Source organism: Embiotoca jacksoni, unplaced genomic scaffold (assembly GCF_022577435.1).
Source record: "Embiotoca jacksoni isolate LCO1_2020_lvr unplaced genomic scaffold, fEmbJac1.0.p SCAF_3, whole genome shotgun sequence".
Taxonomy (NCBI): Eukaryota; Metazoa; Chordata; class Actinopteri; family Embiotocidae; genus Embiotoca; species Embiotoca jacksoni.
In genome coordinates, this window is record NW_027185381.1 from 2488584 (window position 1) to 2511161 (window position 22578).

A 22578-nucleotide genomic window follows, 5' to 3' on the forward strand; every position below is an offset into this window, starting at 1 on the left:
GAGGAAGCCTAATTTTGACTTTATAATGTCTGAAAGTAAGGTGAGACGGTTGTTGGCGCCTGCTGTCCAGCTGCACTGAACTGATGTGTCGGCGTTTTGTGTTGTTTTCAGGTGTTTGGTTTGTGGAGAACACAGGAAAAGACAACTGGTACGTCAACTCAGAGAGCGGCAGTGAGAGTGACTGAAGATCGAAGCCCAACCTTTGTGTTTTATGTCCTCTGTCGTTATCCTTCAGGGTCACGAGATCAAATCATCTGTAGTGTAAGTTCTGTGACCTTTGACCTCTGTAATCCTGAAGCTTCTGCTGTTAAAATAGCAAAATCAGATATATTGTAAGTGACACAAGTTTTATGTCAAAGAGGTTTTCAGCCTCAACTTTTGTCAGGATTTGCTCGCCGTCATGTGACATCAGGAAAAGACAGAAGAGTTGAATTTTGATCCTATTAACTGATCTTCAATCCGCAGATGGAGGTGAGCTTGTCTGACGGGGCGTTGAGGGTGTTAAATGCTGTGCAGATTGTAAAAAAAAAACTTCAAAAAGAAGAGTTACTGACCTAAATTGAATCTGTTTTTGTCAGAGTTTCAGTCCAAATGGCATAAAATTTGGAACCAGAAGTTCCTTTTTGCTTTGTGATTTATTTGTTCTTGATTTTCAGAACCAACCAAACATTTCCACAAGATGTTGTTAAGAGAAAGAAGACTTTTTCCATAGTTGCGTTTAGCTTTATTTTTGTTAATCGGCCTTTAAATCACTTTTGGTAAAAACCTGCTCTGTGTGTGTGTGTGTGTGTGTGTGTGTGTGTGTGTGTGTGTGTGTGAGAGAGACAGTTACAGCCACCAACCACCGTTATCAAATAGATATATGTAGTTGTAAAGGTGCGATTCAAAAAGAATTTAGCCCCATCTTGTAATTCTACTTCGTACCTTGGGAGGCGATAGAGAGCCCCCGTAGCGTCCAGCCGGTCCCATCTGGTCTGACGGTCGGTACATCTGGTTTGTTTGCTGCGTAGAATTTCTCAGTTTGAACGATGACCTGCTGATAATCACATATAGCTATTCCTGCTGATTCCAGATCATTTAACATTTTCAATTTGTCAGTGACGTTACACAGAGGTGTGACGGGAATGAAATTCGGCCCTGAACTTCCCGGCTGGTACCGGCCTGCCTGCAGCGGTCATGAGCACCCTGAGTGACAGGCACACCGAGACTGCCGGGAAAAGCTTTAGGGTTTTATTTACGGCCCACCTGGATCTGTCTCAGTCGTCCTGATGGCCAGGACACCACTGACATTACAAAATGTATTACTATTATAAGCTACCGCTACATAGCCAGTGTTATTATGAACAGCTGTTTACATACTAATCTGCCAGAAACACTGCGAGTTCAGCATCAAAGTTCATCCTTTACTCATCGAGCTGTTGAAAGGTTTGGTTGGAAGGATCTGACGGCCCCGAGTGCCCCGAGACCACTTGTGTTGTGATTTGTTGCCATGTAAAAAATATATTTTTGTATTGAATTGAATTGGAAAGCAACACCAACGCTACCGTTTGTTCTGAGTCGAGACCTCCAGTCATCGTTGTTTATGTTGTGTTCCTCCCCTCGTGTTGGGCTGCGGTCAGACTCACCTCACCTCTTCAAGAAATTGTGCAAAAACAAGCAATATTTGCAGGAGCTTGACATTTTGCTAAATTCCCATGATTTTTCCTCAAAACATGTTGTCAACAGAAGCTCTGCTGAAAGCATTACGACATAAAGTTGAATTAATATGAATTAAACAGCATCTAAAGCTCTTATTTGGACAGCAGATGGAGCCTTTGTTCTATATTACAGTCGCAGACCGTCTGTTCTGGAAAGATATGTCACTTTTGGGAAGTTTGGGAATGTTCAATAAATACATCGAAAAAGATTGGAAATATATCTATGATGTGCAGCATGATTATTATCACAGGAAGTGATTATTTATGACTCTTTATCAGGTAGTGCTTAAAAAGATCTACTTTATTTCCTCCCCAACTTGTAATTTTTCTAATTCTTGCAATTTTACTTCAAAAAACTCACTTAAAACTCAACAAATTACAACCCAATTGTTGAGAAATTTCACCGCAAAATCGAACATTTGTGATTACAGCAGTCCCAAAGACCCTGGAGGTGCTCCGGTGGTTTTATGAGACAGGGCTAGCTTGTTAGCATGCTAAACAGGACATAAATGTCTTCGACATATTGTTAATGGTGCTATTTTATCATATTCTTTGGATAATTCCAGTTACATTTTGTCTATTTAAACTTCAAAAAAATGTCTTATTCTGATTTGAACAAGACAAAACAAAAGTATGTTCCTCAAACATACTTCTTCCCGTCGGTAGTGCCTCTTAGTTTTCAGTATTTGTTCAGTTTACTCATAATCACAGATTTGATTTTATAATCTGCACAACATATCACCCTCATTTTTTTTCCTTTTTATGTGGACTTGGAAAACCTCAGGAGATGTAAATGAAGGCAGCAGCACCACCAGACATTTCATATTACCATCTACACATACTGGCGCCCCCTGCAGGGAATGCTTGGTACTGCTGCACGTGTGTTGTTGAATGAGGATTTGAGAGTTAGGATCCGACAGATCTTTTTTTACAGCCGACATCTCGACTTGTCACATCAGGAAAAGGTGGATTAATGATGGCTGCGGTCCACTAAGAGGAGGTCCTGCTTTTGTGCATGATGGTTCACTGTCATGAGTTACTGGGATCCTTAATGGAACCGAGCCCTGATCAGTACACCTGTTTTCCCCGTCTGTAGTCAGCAACTCATTCAAAAAACTGTGAAGGGAAAGGATGGAAATCAGTTTGTAGTGACTTTTAGATTCCAGAGTCTTTCTTTCTTCTGACCAATTGAAACCCCTCTACGTTAAAGTGTAACACACGGCGCTGATTGGAATGATCATTTTCCTGTTCTGTAAGCTTTAACCTGCTTCACTAACCAGCCTGGCTTCAAAAACATGTAGGAAACTCAAAAATACTTAAAGGAGGACAGATGGTGAAAGATTATTAATGACACTCGCATGACGGTGAGATAGTGACGACCAGATTTTTACTTTTGGATGGATTCTTCTTTTAAAACCAAAATGGGTTTTGACAGTTGAATTAAACAACTGTGAGAAGTGAAAATGCAGTTTTGTTTTCATGTTTAATGCAGCTGAGTGTGGATCTGCTTTACTTTAATGGTTCTGTGATCATTTGCATAATGTTACTTTGTTAATTCAATAAAAGTAGGCTGTTATTTGTTCAGTTAATCCAGATGGTTTGACTACTTGTTGGCTGTTATGAGTCACTTCAGGCAGCAGTTGTTTGATTTTCACATTTATTCTGTTGTCTTCAATATTTCTATTTCTCCATGAGTGTATAAGTTCTACTTAACATGTAAAACTCCTCCAATATTAATCAGCAGGATGTTCTTCAAGTATAAAAATGTAAAGGTCCACATTATGCAACATGATCTCATCCATCACTGTTAATAACTCACTGATGCATTAACACGTGATTCGCCTTTATTTTTGCTTTGGGTCTTTTGTAGTTGTAGTTTTATACTTTTGATTTGTGGAATCTATTTTATTTTATTTTATTTTATAGGGAAAAACAGCAGCTGAAAATCTTAAAAAATCTAAACACAGAATATTGTCATTAATTAAACAACAGCACTTTTCAAGAGGACACATGACCACACAACAACAATAATCAGAACAATAAAAACAACAGTTCAAATTAGACACACATTAAAGTCATTTACACATCGATGAGTCAATAATTATAATCAGTTATATGATTTTAAAACTATTGTTCATAATGAGTACTTTTACTTTTGGTACTTTAAGAATACTTCAATACCAATGTTTTTTTTTTATGCAAGTTAAATTTTGATGACAACTTTTATTTGTAGACTGATGCTGCTTCAGTTTAAAAATGTTAAAACTTGTGTCTTTAATGTTGAACAGGAGTTTGTAACATGCAGCAAATTATGTTTTGGGCACTTATTATAAGACAGATGTCCTCATTCTGAATGTGTGTGAGTTGTATGTGTTGTCATGATGGTTTGTTTTGCGTTCCTTAACATGATCTTTTTTTAAAAACTGAGTTTTAAAACTGATTTACTTATTAAATGCTGTTCTTTTTCCCCCTCACCCCAACCGGTCGAGGCAGACAGCCGCCCACGTCTGAGTCTGCTTCTGTCGGAGGTTTCTTCCTGTTAAAAAGCTGTTTTTCCTTCCAGCTGTCGCTTCTTTGTCGCCAGGTTGTTATAACGATCTTATTGTGTAAAATGCGCTGAGATGATTTACGTTGTGATTTGGTTCCATAAAAAGAAAACTGAATTGAATGAAAACCTCCTCCTCTTGTGTATATTCAGAAATTCTTTTTCATTTTTTTATTTGCACATCTTAGTTGGTTTCTGACATTTTTCAATTTGAACACGGCTGATTTGTTTAAACAAACGGTCAAAGAAATCCTGACTTTAACTCCATCTCATGGAGGTTAAGCATCAGTGGCTGGATCCTACATTTCTCATTATGCAGCAGCCGGTTCCACAGATGGATTTCCTGGTGATATGTCCACACCTGCACTCATCGTGTTGTAAATCTGTACATTTGAAGACTCAGAGGCTGAGACGAGTTCACCCTGAAGAAGTCACTGTGGGTTTTTCGGGGATTGCAGACGTGATCAAACTCAGCCACAGATGAAATGATCCACCAGCTGTTCTCACGGTATGGACTAATACCCCCTCTGGAATTGAAACTGGCGGAGTTCCCCTTTAAACACTTGATTTGTCTGTTTCTTTTGTTTTGTGTTGTCAGTCTGTCTCAGCTGCACTGCACCGTGTCGGCCAGTAGGGGTCGCTGTGAGCCGGCGTGTCTCCGGTTGTTTCCTGGGTGGTGAAGTTGAACCACAGAACAGATCGAGGAATCAAACTCCTGCGGATGAACGACGTGGTCATCATCACTGCATCCCGGGGAGCAGGACGTGGACGTGGACGTGGACATGGACATGGACATGGACATCACTCAACACCATCTGAGAAGCTGCGCTTAGTTTACGCGTTTCCTCTAAATTACTGCCGTCTGGACCAGAACCAGGAGGTCTGGACCAGGACCAGGATCAGGAGGTCTGGACCAGGACCAGGAGGTCTGGACCAGGACCAGGAGGTCTGGACCAGGACCAGGAGGTCTGACAGCCGCCCGGAGGTGTTCGGTGCTGCCATGCCAAAGCCTTCATGACCCGACAGACTCGATAAGAGGTGAAACCCTGTTCTGGCTGCTGGTTGTCCTGCTCGGGTCACTAGTTGTCCTGCTCGGGTCACTAGTTGTCCTGCTCGGGTCACTAGTTGTCCTGCTAACATGTTAACCAGCGAACTACAACGTTGTCCGAGCTGCTAAAGCTAGCTCTTAGCTCTTAGCTCCGCTTTATAATCAGGCTGCTTAAACGCTGTTGTTGTTGTTGTTGTTGTTGTTGTTGTTGTTGTTGTTAGCCAGCGGGCTAATCTGTAAACTTCCGGTCCTTGTGTCTGACAGGCTGAGTCACGTTAGAGGTCCAAACATGTGAAGATGAGATGTGACCAGCCGGTGGTTAGTTAACAGTTGATCCGTCCGACACCAACACCAGCCTCCATCTAAAAAAGGGTGAATTTAATGTTGAGCAACCCGCCTCGTGTTCCTCCAATAAACACGTCGTTATAAATCGTTTCAAGTTGCTAAATCCTGACTTTCGGGTTAAATAAAACAAGTAGATCAATGATGGTCTTCCTCATCTGATTGGCTTCATCCTGTGGGATTTAACAGTCGCTTTATTAAAGTAAACACCAGTGAGACGTCATCAAAGTTCAGTTTAGAGTAAGTCGTGCTGGATGTGCAGCTGGACTCATGAGGGATGGACATCTGTCTTTGACCCAGCTGATGAGACTCTGACACACCAGACACACATCGACCGTATGAACGTTATAAATGGTTCATTTATGTGTGGCACACTGGCATGTTATAGCATCACAACATGTTCCTGTTCAATTTCATTTGATCTCGGAAATACTCCCGGAAATGTCCTCCATAAATATCACAGATGTTGCTGCTGACAGTTCCTGGTTTAGGCTTAAATTCCACTTTGTGTTTTTGTGATTGAGGTCCTTCACTGTGTTTGTTTCATCCACAGCTGACAGACCGACTGATCTCTGGTCCTTGTAGGTCAGAGGTGTCTCAGCGTTTTATTTACTCTCCGTATTCAGTCTTGCTCAGAGGAGGATAGAAGTGTTCAGGTTCAGGTATCATGTGTGCAGCCCTGAGGAGAAGTACCAAGTGACGTTGATGATCCTCTCTGGATGCTTTTAGCTTCCAGCTCCTCAAAGAGTGTTATTGATCCAGAGAAACCAGGGGAGGTGGTGTCCTGCTGCCCCGGTTCATCTCATCCACCCGCCATCTGCTCACCTCGTGTCTTCTACCGATCAATCTGTGGTTTATGGTTTCAGTAACTTACTGAAACCCAGATTTAAATTTAAAATCAAGAGTTAACTGACTGTAGAGTACTTGTCTTATAATTGGACATTTATTATAACACAATATGTATTTTTCTCACCTCACATCATTCATGCTTCTTGTTATGCTTCATCCAGATGATCATGTTTTAAGAGGTCTTACTGTACAAGCTGTATTGGGTAAATGTGTGTAATATCGACAGATTGTCAGTGTAAAATATCCAATGATTGATTCATCATTTTGAGTCGTCAGACTGTGATGATGATCCACCTGCAGCCCACCAGGACGCCTCACAGGTTAAAGTACTTTCTGTGATCAGGATGTGTCATCAGGGTGGTTCAACTTTAGTCTCGGTATTCGTGGTCGTTGGTTCTGCTGCTGAAGTATTTCCTCTTCAGACGTCAGCTGAGTGACTGTGATCTGAAAGCTGTGTGTCCGACACTCCTCCGCACCACTGAACGGTGTTTGCTTCGAGTCGGTGAGGTCACGAGGACCTTGGGGGGGGTGGGGGGGGGGGTGGTGGTCACGTGACTCGTTCCTCAGTCCCATCCCAGCTGAGCCGCCTGACATGGGGCCGCTGAGGCAGGAGGGGGATCCAATGTCTCCGCTCAGCTGGTTCCCAGTGTGAGTGTAGAGGAGCTGAGGGAGGATGAAGCTGACCTGCGAGCAGGGGGAGGAGGTGAGTCCATCTTAAAGCTGGGAGTCATTCAGGTTTGTGATTCTGTTTAGGATGTTGGAGAACAGATCCGAGGTCCGTTTCCCTCAGAAAGCCCGGTGCAGAAACAGAACTGTGCATGAGACGAGAAACTGTTTTTATGTCTCTGTTGTTGTTATTTATCACTTCCCTCCTGCTCCTGTCGGTCTGTTTCTCTCCTACACGGTTTATTCTGTGTGCTTCAGTCCGGTGTTTGCTGCCTGAAGGTTAAATGAATTCTTCTTTAAACTGATGTTGGTCCATTCAGAATATTATTGGCTGTTTGATGATTATATTAGGTGGAATAAAGTGTTAAAATGTATGTTGCTGTTTTTTGTAGCCATGCTGATGGGCAGATATCTGAACATCTGTTGGATGGACTGATTGTTCATGGTCCCCAGCAGATGGATCCACATGACTCCGGTGGTCTCCTGACTTCCTGTCGTGCCACAGTGAGCTTCAACACTTGTGCTTCTGATTTAGATGTCTGAGCCGGTGTTGGACCGTCATGAAGTTTTAGACGTTCATGTTCCTCTCTGGATGAACCAGAAGAACTTTGGTGGTGAAAATACCTGCAAATCTAATGACAAGCAGCCTCAGCTGTTCTGTGTGCTAGTTAAACATGTTTACCATGTTACAGGTGATATTTAGATATTATATGATATTGTGATATGATGTTATCGTCTACGGTTTTGAATCCTGTAAATAACAGAATGTGGTTTTCCTGGTTAAAAAGCAGCAGTACAGCAAAATGATGTCATTTTTTGAACTCGTCACACTGTTAGCGGTTCCATTATTTGCCAGCTGAGTCATTACGTCCACGTTACTGCTGCTTATTCATCAAAAATCTCATGATGTATGTATTTGATGAAAGCACAAATAGTCATCGGTACAACATCACTGCAATATAGATATCGAGGCATTTGGTCAAACGGGATATTTGATTTTGTCCAGTGTTGTCATTGTCAGCTGCTAACATATTTAACATGGTAAACAAACAAACAAACAAAAACGTAACACCGTGTGTTCTTGAAAAGAGATCAGAAAAAAACAGCTGTGATCTTGAGAATTGTGAAAATAAGTTTGATAAATGTAAAGACAGTGAAATCTGTTTTTACTGTGAAATCGTTTCTTTTTTAAACTTCACTAAACTTTCACCTCCTCAAGTCTCTAAGAAATGAACTCATGTAATTAATCAAATCCCTGAACCTTAAAAACATGAAACACTGAAGCACATTTCAGTCTTTAATAGTGATTTGTTTACACTTTTACTGTTTGAATCTTATTTAAATGAAATAATTACCACAGTGAAATAGTGACTGGTGATGTTCTTCAGACGGAGGAAACAGCATCAGCCTGTGATATTAAATGTGGAACATCTTCAGTTTCACTTGTTTCTAATTATACCAACTTCTCCTGAATAAGATGCCAATGAAATCATTTCTCTTGTGTCTGTGGTAAAATGTTTTTAGTCTGCATGATTTAGAAAATTAATGTTTCTAGCAAACAACGAAATACTTGAATGGTGACCATGTGCTGCACATCATCCTCCAGACCAATGAAATGATCTCACATTCTCTGTCTTCCTTCTGCAAACATGATTTTTAAATGGATATCTGGGATGATGTGTGCAGGTTGTTCAAGCGAGGGATTAGTGGAATTAAAGCACATCGTTTAGCCACACTAGAGATGTTAGCGTGCTAAAAAAAAAAAAAATCACATTAGCCTTCAGCTTAAATATAGCTTACACTGATGAGTGTCTAAGTCCTACATGGCCACCGTACAGTGAGCAATACATTTCAGAATAGATCTTTATTTTATTCAAGAGTGGAAATTTGTGTGAAGCTCACCAAAAAACACCGTAAAGAACAAATACAGTAGGAACAGAACTAAAACATGGTACTAAAATGATCAAATCAAAATATATACAACCTTAAATAATGATGAAACCTTCTGGAGTTAAGTTCACGTTACATTTTTTTAGACTATGTTTGGCACTCAGGACTCAGAACAGATCTGAGTCAAAGAAAAGTACTAATTCCTCTTAGTTTTAATCCATCCAGTGTTTTCTCTTGTGATTACAGAGGGTTTGTGTTCTCTGGGTGAGAGCTCGTCCACAGAGACATCTGACACATCACTCGTGTCCCGAGGTCACATTTTCATTTACATCCTGAAGTCATTTTCAACTCCCTCCGAAACATCAGGAACTGGAAGACAAACTGAGTTCATTTAAAGTGTGGAAAATGGGGCAAAAGAGTAAAGTTGTTGTTCTTCTCTGTTCGATGGGTGTGGAAGCAGCGATGCAGAAGTAAAATGAAGCGGAAAATGAGAAAAAACATGCAGGTTTCAAATTTAAAAAGAGGAAGACATGAATTCAGCGTTTTTAGTGCGAAACACAGAAACAGGTTTTATTCACGGTCGCGGTACGACAGGCTGGTTGTGCTTTTTACAAATAGTGTTTTCAGGTGGGAAGCCACAGAGGGAGCACATGCTTGTTGCTATGCCAACGGTCGGGGTCTTTGCATCAGGGCTGCTGTTAATTATTAGTTTTCATATTGATTAATCTGCAGAAGATTTTATTGATTAATTTGTCCATAAAATGTCCGAAAACTTTTAAAAACAAAAAGGTTGTTCCAGCTTCCCATAGAACAAACAGACATTTCTACATCGTTTGATTTTTCTGACCAAGAACCCAAAGCACAGCCTGAGATGTCTGAATGTAGGCTGCTGTAACCTCAGTGATATTAAAACCAGTTAGAATGAAAAGCTGAATTTGAATTTCTAACATTTTATGCATTTTCCAGCCAAAAAAAAAAAAAGCCTTAAGTGTGTTTAGTTTCTTCACATTGTAGGCAGATGCCTGAGGTAATAACCAAAAACATCAAATGTGTATTTTTTTTTTTTTTTGTTATCCTGGGAGAGGTCCTCGACGGTCAGAGAGAGTCTTTTATATTCAGATAACATCACAGACTGCCAGAAAATGATGGAAACATAACTTCCGTCACAACAAAAGTAGTTTGAAGGGACTTATTGTCTGTTAGCCTCAACCTCTGCTAATTCAAGAATGTTTTTAATTATTACTGATGAGTCTGTATGTGGGCCTTGTCTTAAGATTCAAATTTGGAGGCATTAAGGAATCATATGATCCGTTTCCTTCTCTTTTATTTTCTTCTCCACAAACATCAATAATTAACTGTAACTCACTTTTTCATAAAGTATTTCAACATGCTTTAGCTTGGAAACTCAGCAGTCGCTTTCTTCATCCATCCGGAGCTGTTTACGAGAAGTTGGAGCAGCTGATGTTAGCACTCCTGCATTATTATTCACTGCAGACATTCATGGTGCCCTGAGGATGAATCCTCCTGATGGTGGTGATCCTCAGAGGGTGTGTTTGAACCTCCTTGAAGTTAATATTTGTGGTTCTTTCAACAAATGTTGCACGGATTGTTTTGTGGTTGTAATTCAGACATTCAGGTTTTCCAGGATAAATTTGATCAACTTCACAGCTACCATCATCGTCAGGCCAAAAGTGGAGCTGCAGACTCTTAAACCTGTTTTAAGTTGTGCCCTTTATAAAAAAAAAAAAGTCCATCCATGTACTCGCATCTGGGAACATTTGCATTTCAAACAGCTCTGAAGTAACCTTTTAAAATTCAAAACTTTGGCAGTTTTATCAGAAAATCTCCCATAACGTCTGCTGCTTTTAAATGTTTCACCAAAATGTGCTAAAGAGAGTTACTGTGACTTCTTTTCACCAGAACTATTGAACGACATTTAAAAACCGAGAAGTTTTAGATATAAAGATGAACCATCCCGCTCGTCTCCGTCTCTCTGTTTTATGTCGCACATGCTCAGTAGGTTCCTTTGTTAATCTGCTCTCCCACCAAACGGCACCTTCAGACGCTTCAGTCATGCTCATCTTTATGTGTTTTATGCTTTTGTTTTCCAGGATCCCGACCTTGAGCTCCTTATGGCTGTATATGATGAGAACATCCTGAGGAATCCTTTCTACCTGGCGTTGGAGAAGCAGAGACCGGACCTCTGCAGGCGAGTGGCGGAGCTCCACGGCATCGTGAGTCACAGCTGCTGTCACCTTTCAGCGAGCTAGACGTGTTAACAAGCAGGCTGGATGTTGGTCTGAAGAGTCGAGGACCGTCACCACACTGTGGAAAGATGAAAACGATTAGTGGAGAGTTGCACAGTCTTTATATTTTGGTGTTGTAACATGGTGATGTGGCGTCCCAGTGAAGAGATGTAGATCGACATGTTGGTGTTTAAAGTTGTCCGTATCGCAGCGCTCTGCTTCAACATGACTCTAGAAGCTGTGTGAGCTTGTGAACATGAAGCAGCAGATGAGAGTCAAATGTCTGATTGCAGGCCAGCAGCAGCTCTGACTCATCAGGACTCCTCCGGAAACTCAGCTGATCCAAGCGCAGCCGCAGGGATTCTTCTAATGTTTCCTGCTGACCTGGAAACTTCTGTTATACAAGACGCGATATAAACGATGTGGAACACATCCGAGCTTCACGTCTTCTCTGGCTCGTGACCATGTTTTTCATCCTTATGCCCTGAAATGAACCCCGTGAATAAAATGCTGCCAGTGGGTCATGTGAATCCCTGTCGTCATGTCAACAGAACAGAAACAACAGTCAGATTTACAAATTAGAAAATCTATTTTCCTCAGTTTAAAACAAGTGACCTCGATGCGGAGGCCCAAACCAAATGGAAGAGATCCGGTTCTTGTTTTACGCCCTCGGTGGTTCTATTCGGCTCTCTGTGGTGTTTGGTGTTTGAGATTTGGTTTGATTGGTCAATTGAAATGTGTGTTGAGTGGTGAATAAACTGAAGAATGTATTTTCTGTCCCGTGTTCCCTCAAACCTTCAGGTTCTGGTTCCTTGTTGCGGAAGTGTGACCGTCGGCAGCTACTTGGACTCTCACTTCGACAGCTATGTCCTGCAGCCGGAGGAGGACGGATACAAGACCGCGGATGGAAAGGTCTGTCTTCCTGCTTCACTTCCTAAACATCATCTCCAACAGAGGGAGCTTAAAGCTGAGTTGAAGAAGTGTACACAAGTCGTTCTTCTGACATCGCATCTCAGTATTTAAAAGGTCTGCTGCTGGTTTCAGCTTTCAAAGTCTGAATTTAAATCAAGTTGGTCCTGTTGACTGCTCCTCAATCAAGTTAAACATGAGTGTTTTTGAAACGAGAGGCGTCCATCAGCTGTTCCAAAGTCTCCGTTTTTAAAAGGTTTAAGAGAAGAAATAGCCCTTTAACCAACGTTTGACCCGCTTTAGGAGCTTGGACTGTTTAATGTCATGTTCAGGGCTGGCTGTGTTCAGTATTTCCTGCCACAGAGCTCCATTGTTGTCCAGAAGTTTTGTTAAAAAGACATCAGTGAGTCAGAGTTGCATGTTCCTGTATTACCGTGAACACACACACTGTTTACTTTGACTCGTTTCCCAATGTGCCGTCCTGCTGCGCAGCACCGAGCGTGGATTAATGTGCTTCTGAAAATAGTCCCCAACAGATGTGCTGTTTCCTGCTGAATCAGCAACTTTAGGTAAAAAACACAGAGAGCAGCTGATTTAGGAAATCACTGAAACTCTATTCTGAGAGCCACAAAGTCAGAAAGTGTTGACCGGCGGACTGACATGTTGTTGTGTTTTGGTATTTTAATACGATTTTTTTGAAAATAAGAACAAAAAATAACACCTGATATAAATGATAAATCATGAAAAACCCATATTTTTTTTTTTTTTTTAAATAGGCCAATTACAACAAATCAAATGTTGAAAATTAGAAATTTTATTGTTTTATAAATAATATATGCTCATTTTGAATTTGATGCCAGCAACACATCTCAACAAAAAGTTGCAACAGAAGCATGTTTCCCACTGTGTTGCATCACTTCTTCTTCTAACAACACTCTTCTCATCTTGTAAGAACTGGGAACTAAACAAGGCAGCCAGCTGGATCATGTTTTTATCTGGTTTCTTGTTTGTATGGAAGAGTTTTCACCTGAATTTGTAGATGCAGCGATGAACGATGGTTTTCAGAGGTATTTATGAGCCCATGCAGTGATTTCCACCACAGAATTGTTTCTGTTTTTAATGCAGGGCCCGAAGATCACACCTATCCAATAATGGTTTCCAGCCTTGTCCTCGGTGTTCAGAGATTTCTCCTGATTCTTTTAATCTTTTAATGATATGATGAACCGTAGACGATGAAATCCACTAATTCTTTGCAATTTTAGGTTGAGGAACAATATCCTTACATTGTTGCATTGTTTTCCCAAACAGTCTTTCACAGAGTGGTGAAAACTTTAGTTTTGCTGATTTAGGTTAGGTTAGGTTAGGTAGTTACTTTATTTCTGAAGAGCTGTTTGTCCTCTTGTGTGCTGCAGGAGGTCAGGATCCAGGACAGGCAGGTCCTGCTGGGATCCGGCTTCCCGAGTCCGGCGAGGGTCCCGATCCTGTTCGAGGAAACCTTCTACAACGACAAGGAGCAGAGCTACAGCATCCTGTGCATCTCCAGGCCCATGGAGGTGAACCCGAGCCCGGCGCAGGTCAGCCCGCCTCCCCCCTACTGCCTGAAGAGCCTGGAGGATGTCCGGGAGTTCTTGGGCCGCCACGCCCAGAAACTGGACAAGTTCATCCACGGCTTCTGTCAGGCCTTCAAAGAGAAGGAGAGGAAGGGACTCCGACACCACATAGTACGAGCAACTCTTCAGTCTTTGCATTTAAATCTTTTTCTTGCTTCTTCTTTCTGAGTGTATTATTTCCTTTTTTTATTGACCTGAAGTCTATGGTTGAAAAGTACTCGCATGCATGTATTAAAAAGTGTGTGTATTTTTCATCCAGCAGTTATAACGTGCCGAGTGTTTTGACTTGAGTGTGTAGGAGACGTGATCGGAGACGAGCCTCGCTGACGGCTCTCTGCTCTTGTCTCCTCTCAGGACTCGGTGAACGGTCTTTACACTAAATGTCTTCAGTGTCTGCTGAGAGACTCTCATCTGGTGAGTAGAAACCGACCTGCAGCAGCTGTCAGAATGTGTTTGGTGAAAACCTGAGATGTTCACTGATTAGATTTTTCTTTTTAATGGATAACACAGAATTCCTAATCTGTCAGAAATGTGTCTGAGATGCAGCTGTCTTTTGGACCATGTGACGTCCTCGTTATCTCCACTTAATAATTTCTGTTGAATTTTGTGAAATGACCTCCGCCACATGACTTTAATCACATGACCTCAGGTCTGAATACACAATCACTGTAATTTTTAATGCTGTAAAGCGTCTGTGCAGACGTCTAAAAAAACGTGCCATCAGAAGTGTCTCTGACTGATCTGACCTTTGAACTGCGACACAAAGTGAATCAGTAGTGACATCACAGGACACCATGTATTATTACATCCTCTGATGTCTAATGAGATCATGTGTGACACCGTTGTCTCTGTGACAGCAGGTGATGCACCACATCCTCTGCAGTGACTAATGCATTTCTCTACATTTACTGTTGTTTTCTTCTACAGAAACTTCTGGCAAAGCAAGATCTTCAGATGACTCTTCTCAAGCAGGCGGTGGAGGTAATCAGCCACTCTGCAGTCTCAGCGAAGCAGAAATATTTCTATTTAATTTCAATGGGTGTCGGTTTATAAATCAAGTTAGTCTCCAATTCTTTGGAGAGTAAAGTCTAAAGGAAAAATCTTAAATGTCCCAAAATTGGTCTTTTAGTGCTTCGTCTGTTACATTTTTTTTTAATGTTCATACACTTGATGTGACTGGTTACATTTGTCGTGATTTATGGCCCCAGGCGGCCTCTGATGTTCCTCTACGTAACTACTTTAACCTAAGCAGGTCATTTTGAGTTCAACATATATTTACAGCCTATTTTATTGGTCCCTACTCGAGGCCTAACACGGGGTGGCTGCACTATGGTCAATACTTCACACAGGTGCGCCAAAGCAGCGCTCTCTTGTACGGAGGTAATTCAGCCACGTCTGAGAAGTAATACCACCGCGGTGCCTGTATCATTTAACCAAACGGGTTACTACGTCTCGCTCAGAATCCCTGACTGAGCCTCGGGGCGTACGTCTAACGCACTCTGAACTTGTTTTTTTAAAAGTGTTATCCGTAGTGCAGAGGAGGCAAACGAAATCACAATACGACGAAGATAAACTTTTGTAATACTAAGCAAAGCTCAGTATCTGGTGTTTATTTCAAAATGCAGCAAAACAGATTACAGTGAAGAAACTCTCAACGAGGAGGCTGTCGTCTCTAAAAAGGACGTAGAATTTACTACCTAAAAGCTCACGTTAACCGTGGTTGTTTATCTAAGAGCAAACAAGAAAACCAGCTGCTGCACGGGGGAGCAGAGAAGAAGCAGAAGTGCTCCTCCTTATATACATGCACAGGAAGCTGTAATAGGAAGTGTCTCTACCATATATGGAGACACCATGGCATGATTGGAAGCCCCTGTGCAGGCCTCCTGCACTCAGAGTGGGATGGGACATACTTGAATCATACCATGAGCTTTTCCACATTTTTTGAGCAGTCAAAGTTACATTATAGGGCCGCGTACGCAACACATTCAAGAACTATTGTGGACTAAATAAATATAGATTTTTCACTTAAAAATGCTTTTATTAGAGAATATGACAACCTGTTCTTTGTTCAAGCAAACGTTGATGAACTTCAGCAGCAAACCTTTCCTCTGATTAACTCTACTTTTCAATATTAAATCCTGCTGCTAATCAGAGGACTAAAAGCAGTTTAAACCAGCAGAACAATGTTTGAAACAGTTTTTTAGTAGTTCTCTTATAGAAAGTCCAAAACTGTTAAGTTCACGTTTTAATTTGTATTTGTAGCTGTTTGATGTCCTGCTTCTTTCTTAAAAGTTGTACTTTTACTATTTGCTGAAAACTTCCTGCGTCTTGTGTCTCAGCTGAATTTAAACTCACCACATCAAACACACTTTAAAACACCTCAACATTCCTTTATGTCTTATCTTTTTCCAGATGTATGTTCATCATGGTATCCATGATTTAATCTTTAACTTTGTGGGAACCCTCGAAGCCAGCCAGGTAGGTCTGACCTCATCTGCACCTCTGACACTCAGTGATTCAATACAAGTAAAACAAATTTCTACTTCTAGATTAAAAGGAACAAAAGAGTAGTGATGTTCACTGAGCTTCTGTCCCAGCTGCTCTTCTTCCTCCTGATGAAGGGCTCAGGGTTTAAGAACATTTTAAAACATTCATCAGTGATTTAAACCTTCACCCTCTGCATTGATGTCACATTTTACAGTCTCCTGTAAAGCAGCTTCATGTAACAAGATCAGAGCTGACAGAAACTGTGCAGAGCATCAAAGCCCTCCAACATGAAATACAGCCGATCAGACGGGTTTCCTTCGAATCAATCACAGCTCTTTTTCTCTGTTGTCTCTCGGTGTTGTTGCTGCTGAGAGGAAACATCAGAGAGGTTTAAAGATGCAGTGACAGCTGATGTTGCAGTGATTGATGTTGGAGTCACACAGCTTCTCTCTCGTCTCCTCAACAGGATGCTGCCTTCAACAAAACCACCAGGAGCCTACAGGAGCTGCAGCAGAAAGACCTCGGAGTCAAACCCGAGTTCAGGTCAGTGCAGATCTTCACTCTGGATCACACCTCAATGTTAGGAATCTATATTTACAACACAAGCGCTCAGAATTATGAGATGCTAACCTCAGCACCACATAATGTCCAAACTAACAGGGAGAGGGACAAGGAGAGACAAAAACAGAGAGGGAGACAGAGAGAGAGAGAGAGAAGACAGATACATAGACACACACACAGAGAGGCAGACAGAGAGACACACACACACACACAGAGAGAGAGAGAGAGAGAGAGTGACACAGAGAGACAGACAGAGACACACAGAGAGACACTGATGTGATGTTTACAGATGAAATCAACAGGATAAACAAGCAAACAGGGATGTTTTTGTCCAAAATAAACTCATTGATAGTGCAGTCACACTCAGATCTCAGATGTCGGAGGGACAGTAAACACACCGTCCGGGAGAGCGTTAAACGCAGTATTTTATTGGTACAATATTGTTTAAAAATGTGTCTCCAGGCTGAAGATCTGTTGGATGTCTCTCACCCGTCCTCTCTGCTGCTGTCGTCTCTGTAGTGTCAACTTGTGTCGGGCGAAGAGGGAGCTGAGTAAACTCAACCAGCAGACGTCTCCGCTCCTCAAACTGCAGTGTCTGCGGAGAGTCGCCCTGACCGCCACGCAGAGCCCCAGCTGCACCGGTGTGTGTGTGTGTGTGTGTGTGTGTGTGTGTGTGTGTGTGTGTGTGTGTGTGTGTGTGTGTGTGTGTGTGTGTGTGGTGTGTGTGAGTTTAGTCTCCATGATCAGAAAAATAATGCTTGTGTTGTTTGTCTGATAAATGTTCTTTAGTTGATTTTTGTTTGTGGAACTGAATGAATCTGAAGACTTGAGCTTTATTTCAGCCTCCATTCATCAGAAGTAACTCTTAACATTTTTACAGTATATTAATCTCTATAATTCAAAATGAGATGAGATGATAAACTGATAACGTTTCCCTCATGCTGATGAGCAACAAAAGAGGATTAAAATGAATGAATCTGACCGATCACAGCACCAAATATAGACTCACACACTCACAGCAGGCGCACAAACACATCAAGCAGCCTCTCCTTTTGAAATGGGAAGATGTCCCTCGGCGCCATCAGTCAGGACCCAGCGGGTCCGCCCACCTGCTTCCACAGAAGTCTGGTGGGAGTCGGTCTTTATGGAAGAGTCAAACCAAAAAGCCTTCCCCCTCAGAGCTAAGAGGCTCCAATGTACATGAAAACACAGGAGGAGCTCTGGACGGATGAAATATGAAACATTCAATCTGTGGCTCCAACAGAAGACAGTGATGAAACGGGAGCAACCAGAATGATAGTTTCCTGAGGAAGTTGATTCTCCAGCAGGACGACGAGCCCAAACATCCATGAAGAACTCTTCTCCAGAACCAGAACCAGAACCAGGCATCCTGGTACAGACGGTTTGATCTCAGTATCATGAAGTCAGAGCGAAGAGACGGAAGACGCCGACAGTAACTCCACAGAGGAACGAGGCGAGACGCTCACAACAATCGACCTGCTGAGTGCTTTCAAAACTGTCAGCAAGTAACACAGGAGCACTGATTTCATGAAGAACAGGTTTTTTTTTTTTTTAACCATGCTCAAAACTTTGATATTAATAAATCCAAAACCCAGCAGGAAAATGTACAACCCTAACGGCTTTAAATTCAGCTGCTCAAACAAAATCACATTTATGCGCAGCAGTCTGAAAATCTTGTGTTATTAAATGTTTATTCAGGGTTATGAAAGATTCATCAGTGTTGTCGGTAATGCTTTGTACCATCCAGACTGACCTCTGCGTCGCTGCACAGTGTGTAATGAGATCAGCTCACTGGACAATACCTGCTCTGTCAGCCTCTAATGTGTTTGTCCTGTTTGCTTTGGAAATCCGAGTTTATTGGCTCACAGCAGCCACGCTGTCCGTCTGCAGAGCTGCTCTCCTAATTCATGTTTGTCAAGACGCCAATTTAGTGATTTGGAGAGCGGCAGCAGGACAGCGGAGTGAAATATGACCGAGTGTTATGTTGGTTGTGTTCTCACTGACTCAGTTTACGTCTCCTCCTGCAGTCTGTATAGAAGCTGTGAGTGCGGACGACCTCCTCTCTGTCGTCCTCTACCTGCTGGTGAAGACGGAGATCCCCAACTGGTGAGCAAAGAAGGGAGGGGCAGTGTGACCTTTGACCTTGTGGCTGAAATAAAATACTGAATATTGAAATACTGAAATGAAACGGTATAACAAAGTGTGATTAAAAAATAAATAAATAAATAACATTTATAAACAGCAGTCCTATGCTGTGTTCCAGATGTTCTACTTGTGTTCCAGATGTTGTACTTGTGTACTAACTCTCTCTATTCTGAGTACATCAGTGTTCACACTGTCAGTACAGAAACATCAGAACACTACAAGTACCAGGATGAATCACTCAGAACCGTCCAACAAAAAAAAAAAAGAAATGTGAAACTGAACACTTTCCACCCTAAACGGTCGCCATCTTGGCTCCTTAGAGGAAGGCGGCGGGCCCACTGACTTAAAGGATTTTCAAATTAAAAGCATCTGAGGAAGCTGCAGCTGTTCCTGAACACAAGTTTATTTTTCACTGCTGCTGCTGGATGCACTGATGCACTCCAAATAGTGAGTGTTAGGACACAAGTAACACAAGAGCTCTGTGACAACAGTCATTCAGTGTCGTCAGTGCACTTAGAAAATGAGTTGATCGAGATGTTCAGTGTAATGAACACCTTTCCTTACATTACCAAACTCTGCTCTTTATCTTTAATCTGAACCTAAATGAATGAGGTTTTAATCCACAGTATGAGAATGATGAAGAGTGTGAGTGAAGGTTTTCAGTGGTTGATCTGTGACTGATTCGTCCCGTTCGTCGGCAGGATGGCCAACCTGAGCTACATCAGGAACTTCTGCTTCAGCCACTCCAGTAAAGACGAGCTCAGCTACTGCCTGAGCACCTTCGAGGCCGCGGTGGAGTACGTCAACCTGGGGAAGCTGCAGGACACGTCCTCGGTGAGACGCACACACCAGGAGGTTTTACCACCGCCCTGCCGGTGTTGTGTCCACACAGTTACTTAGTGTCCACGTCTTCTTCTTTCTGTCCCCGCAGGGCTCCGGCAAGCTGAACGACAAGGCGCTGTTCAAGGAGAGGATGAGTCTGCTGGCTCAGAGCGCCGCCACGCCCATCCACTGTCTGTTCCAGGTGAGCTGCGGCCGCCACGTCCCACCATCCACCAGCCTCGGCGACATGTTGACATGCGTGCCGACGTCTGTGCAGCTTCAGGATCCTCGAATAGAAATCACACGCTGGTGCCAAAAGACTCCTGACAGCACAAAAGAATCTGTAACTCCTCCAATCAACTCATTTTCAGAGTTGCTGTCGGAGGGCGTTTGTTTTAATTAGTGACACTCCCCGACAAACTTTATTGTGTTTTAGTTTAGCGATGAATCTGCAGATTAACTGATCATTTATTTTCCTTGTTAAACATGAAAAATGCCCATCACCTTTGTTTTGTTTTTGTTTTTTTTGTTTTTTTTTGTCATCAGATGTCCCAAAAAAGAAAACCCCAAAGATACTCAGTTTACTCATTTAAGAGCAGGAAGGGAAGTGAATGCCAGTATTTGGGAAGGTGAAGCCACCACCATTCTGTTCTATGTTATGTTAAACTTGAATGTTGTGTGGAAAATTTGCTCGAATAACAAGACGGGTGCTCGGTTACGGCGAAAATTTAAAAAAAAGCAGAATATTGGCACTCAGAGAAATATGCAACATTTTACTGCAGGCAAAAAAATAGACACGTTTCAGCCATAAGCTATCAGGAGTATTCAACTTAAATGCCGTGCAATGCCAAGTGTTTTTTTGTTTGTTTGTTTGTATCACAGCAGTCTTTAGATGTTAGCGTAGCATTCCTCACTGAAATGAATGGAGATGTGTTACAGGAGCTTCTCCTCGTATCATCCAGAACGCATTGTGTTGTCTGTGATTTAGGGGGCTCACTCTGTGTGTGTGTGTGTGTGTGTGTGTGTGTGTGTGTGTGTGTGTGTGTGTGTGTGTGTGTGTGTGTGTGTTTGTGTTTTAGTACATAGCGAATGGAAATGAAGCCGAGGTTGAACACCTGCTGAGTGAAGGAGAGGGAGACGAGGACGTCAGGATGTGTCACCCGCTCTGCTCCTGTGACCTCTGTGACCTCCAGCTGTCCGGGTCAGTGTCCACACACACACACACACACACACACACACACACACACACACACACACACAGACACAGACAGACAGACAGACAGACAGACAGACAGACAGACAGACAGATGGATCCTGCGGCCATATCGACCTCGAGGTTTTATCATGAAAATAAAAGCATGGTGTCACAGTTTTCAGGAGTCCCTCTGACTTCTAGTTTCTTTTTTGTACTCAACAGAATTTCCCCTGTTTTCATTTCCTCTCATCAGAGCTGTGAATCAGGAACTTTCACTTCCCTCTTAAACATCTACACACACACACACACATCACTCTTGGGGTATTTATGTCCCTTTTCTCTCTGGGAAAAGGGAGTCTTTCCTGGGCAATGATTTTGAACTGTGACACTACATACATGTAGAGAATAACACTTACAGGCTGCAGGAGGACAGAAGTCACATTTACGTCTAAATACTTGACATCACACTGAGAAAACCGTCGTCAGGGTGTAACTTTACAGCCGTTCACGACCCTGAAGACTTTTTTAAGGTTTTCTTTTTTCACTAAAAGTTGCAGGAACATTAATTTCCTGATGACTGATGTTCAGGTTTGAAAGGAACAACACAGCCGGAGTTTTGTCGTCACTCCACCGGTCGTTAAATCTGTCGGGCTGCTTTATCCGGATTATCGTTGGCCACACGCAACAAACAAAGCAGATCTGCGGTTGTAGGTTTTTATAAATGCTGCGGAAAGCACCAAGGTGGGCGAACAATCAGCTCCCGACTGGTTCCTGAACCCTCAGAAACCGCTTTCTCCTGTTTTTGGGGCTAAACTGTCTATAAAACTTGAATCATCACTGTTCATTCATAATAACACTCAGTCCGGTTGTTGTGTCCGTGTCTCAGGCGGTTGAACGATCCCTCCATCGTCACGCCGTTCTCCAGAGATGACAGAGGTTACACGCCGCTGCACGCTGCTGCTATCTGTGGTGAGCAGCTACACACACACACACACACACACACACACACACACACGGAGGGACAAAACATGAGCTGGTTTAATACAGCGATGTGTTCAGGTCAGGCTCAGCTGATTGACCTGCTGGTGCATAAAGGAGCTCCGGTCAACGCCACAGACTACCACGCCCTCACACCGCTGCACCTGGCCTGCCAACGTGGATACCAGGGAGTCACGGTGAACGCACACACACACACACACACACACACACACACACACACACACACACACAATCCCACTGCCTATTTATGTGTGTGTGACTACTGAAAATATTTATAACTTCCTCTGTTCCACCTTTTAATTCAAACTCAACATTTCCTCCATGTTCACCTGTTGTCTTGATAAATTCAGTGTGATGTCCCATCCTGAGCTCTTCTTCTTCTTCTTCTTCCTTTATTCCAACACTGTTAATGACCGTAAATAAAGCTCAACACCTTCATCAGTATTCTCACATTAAAAGTTGTGTTGCCTGTTTACATCATATGTGGACTTTTAGTTTGAAAATCATCAGGGTGCGTTGCGATTTGTTGATGGCAGCTTAACATAG

General features: G+C 42.3%; 2 protein-coding genes across 3 annotated transcripts in view; both read left to right on the top strand.

Moving 5' to 3' along the window:
- Positions 1 to 4365, top strand: part of tdrd12 (tudor domain containing 12) — a 28704-nt gene extending 24339 nt beyond the window's left edge. The window contains exon 35 of the mRNA XM_069162264.1: positions 112 to 4365. Within this exon, the coding sequence (XP_069018365.1) occupies positions 112 to 185 (74 nt within the window). The 3' untranslated portion in view covers positions 186 to 4365. The remainder of the gene's footprint in view (positions 1 to 111) is intronic.
- Positions 4366 to 4924: 559 nt separating this feature from the next.
- ankrd27 (ankyrin repeat domain 27 (VPS9 domain)) overlaps positions 4925 to 22578 on the top strand; it is a 30575-nt gene continuing 12921 nt past the window's right edge. Inside the window, exons 1-15 of one of the 2 annotated variants that reach the window (XM_069162425.1) lie at positions 4925 to 5280; positions 11149 to 11271; positions 12085 to 12195; positions 13605 to 13913; positions 14157 to 14216; positions 14730 to 14783; positions 16215 to 16280; positions 16756 to 16832; positions 17370 to 17491; positions 18899 to 18977; positions 19718 to 19850; positions 19948 to 20040; positions 20918 to 21039; positions 21920 to 22002; positions 22093 to 22208. In XM_069162425.1, the coding sequence (XP_069018526.1) occupies positions 11170 to 11271; positions 12085 to 12195; positions 13605 to 13913; positions 14157 to 14216; positions 14730 to 14783; positions 16215 to 16280; positions 16756 to 16832; positions 17370 to 17491; positions 18899 to 18977; positions 19718 to 19850; positions 19948 to 20040; positions 20918 to 21039; positions 21920 to 22002; positions 22093 to 22208 (1527 nt within the window). In that variant the 5' untranslated portion in view covers positions 4925 to 5280; positions 11149 to 11169. Of the gene's footprint in view, positions 5281 to 7131; positions 7185 to 11148; positions 11272 to 12084; positions 12196 to 13604; positions 13914 to 14156; positions 14217 to 14729; positions 14784 to 16214; positions 16281 to 16755; positions 16833 to 17369; positions 17492 to 18898; positions 18978 to 19717; positions 19851 to 19947; positions 20041 to 20917; positions 21040 to 21919; positions 22003 to 22092; positions 22209 to 22578 lie in introns of those variants that run through there. The other variant, XM_069162423.1, reaches the window with a different exon arrangement.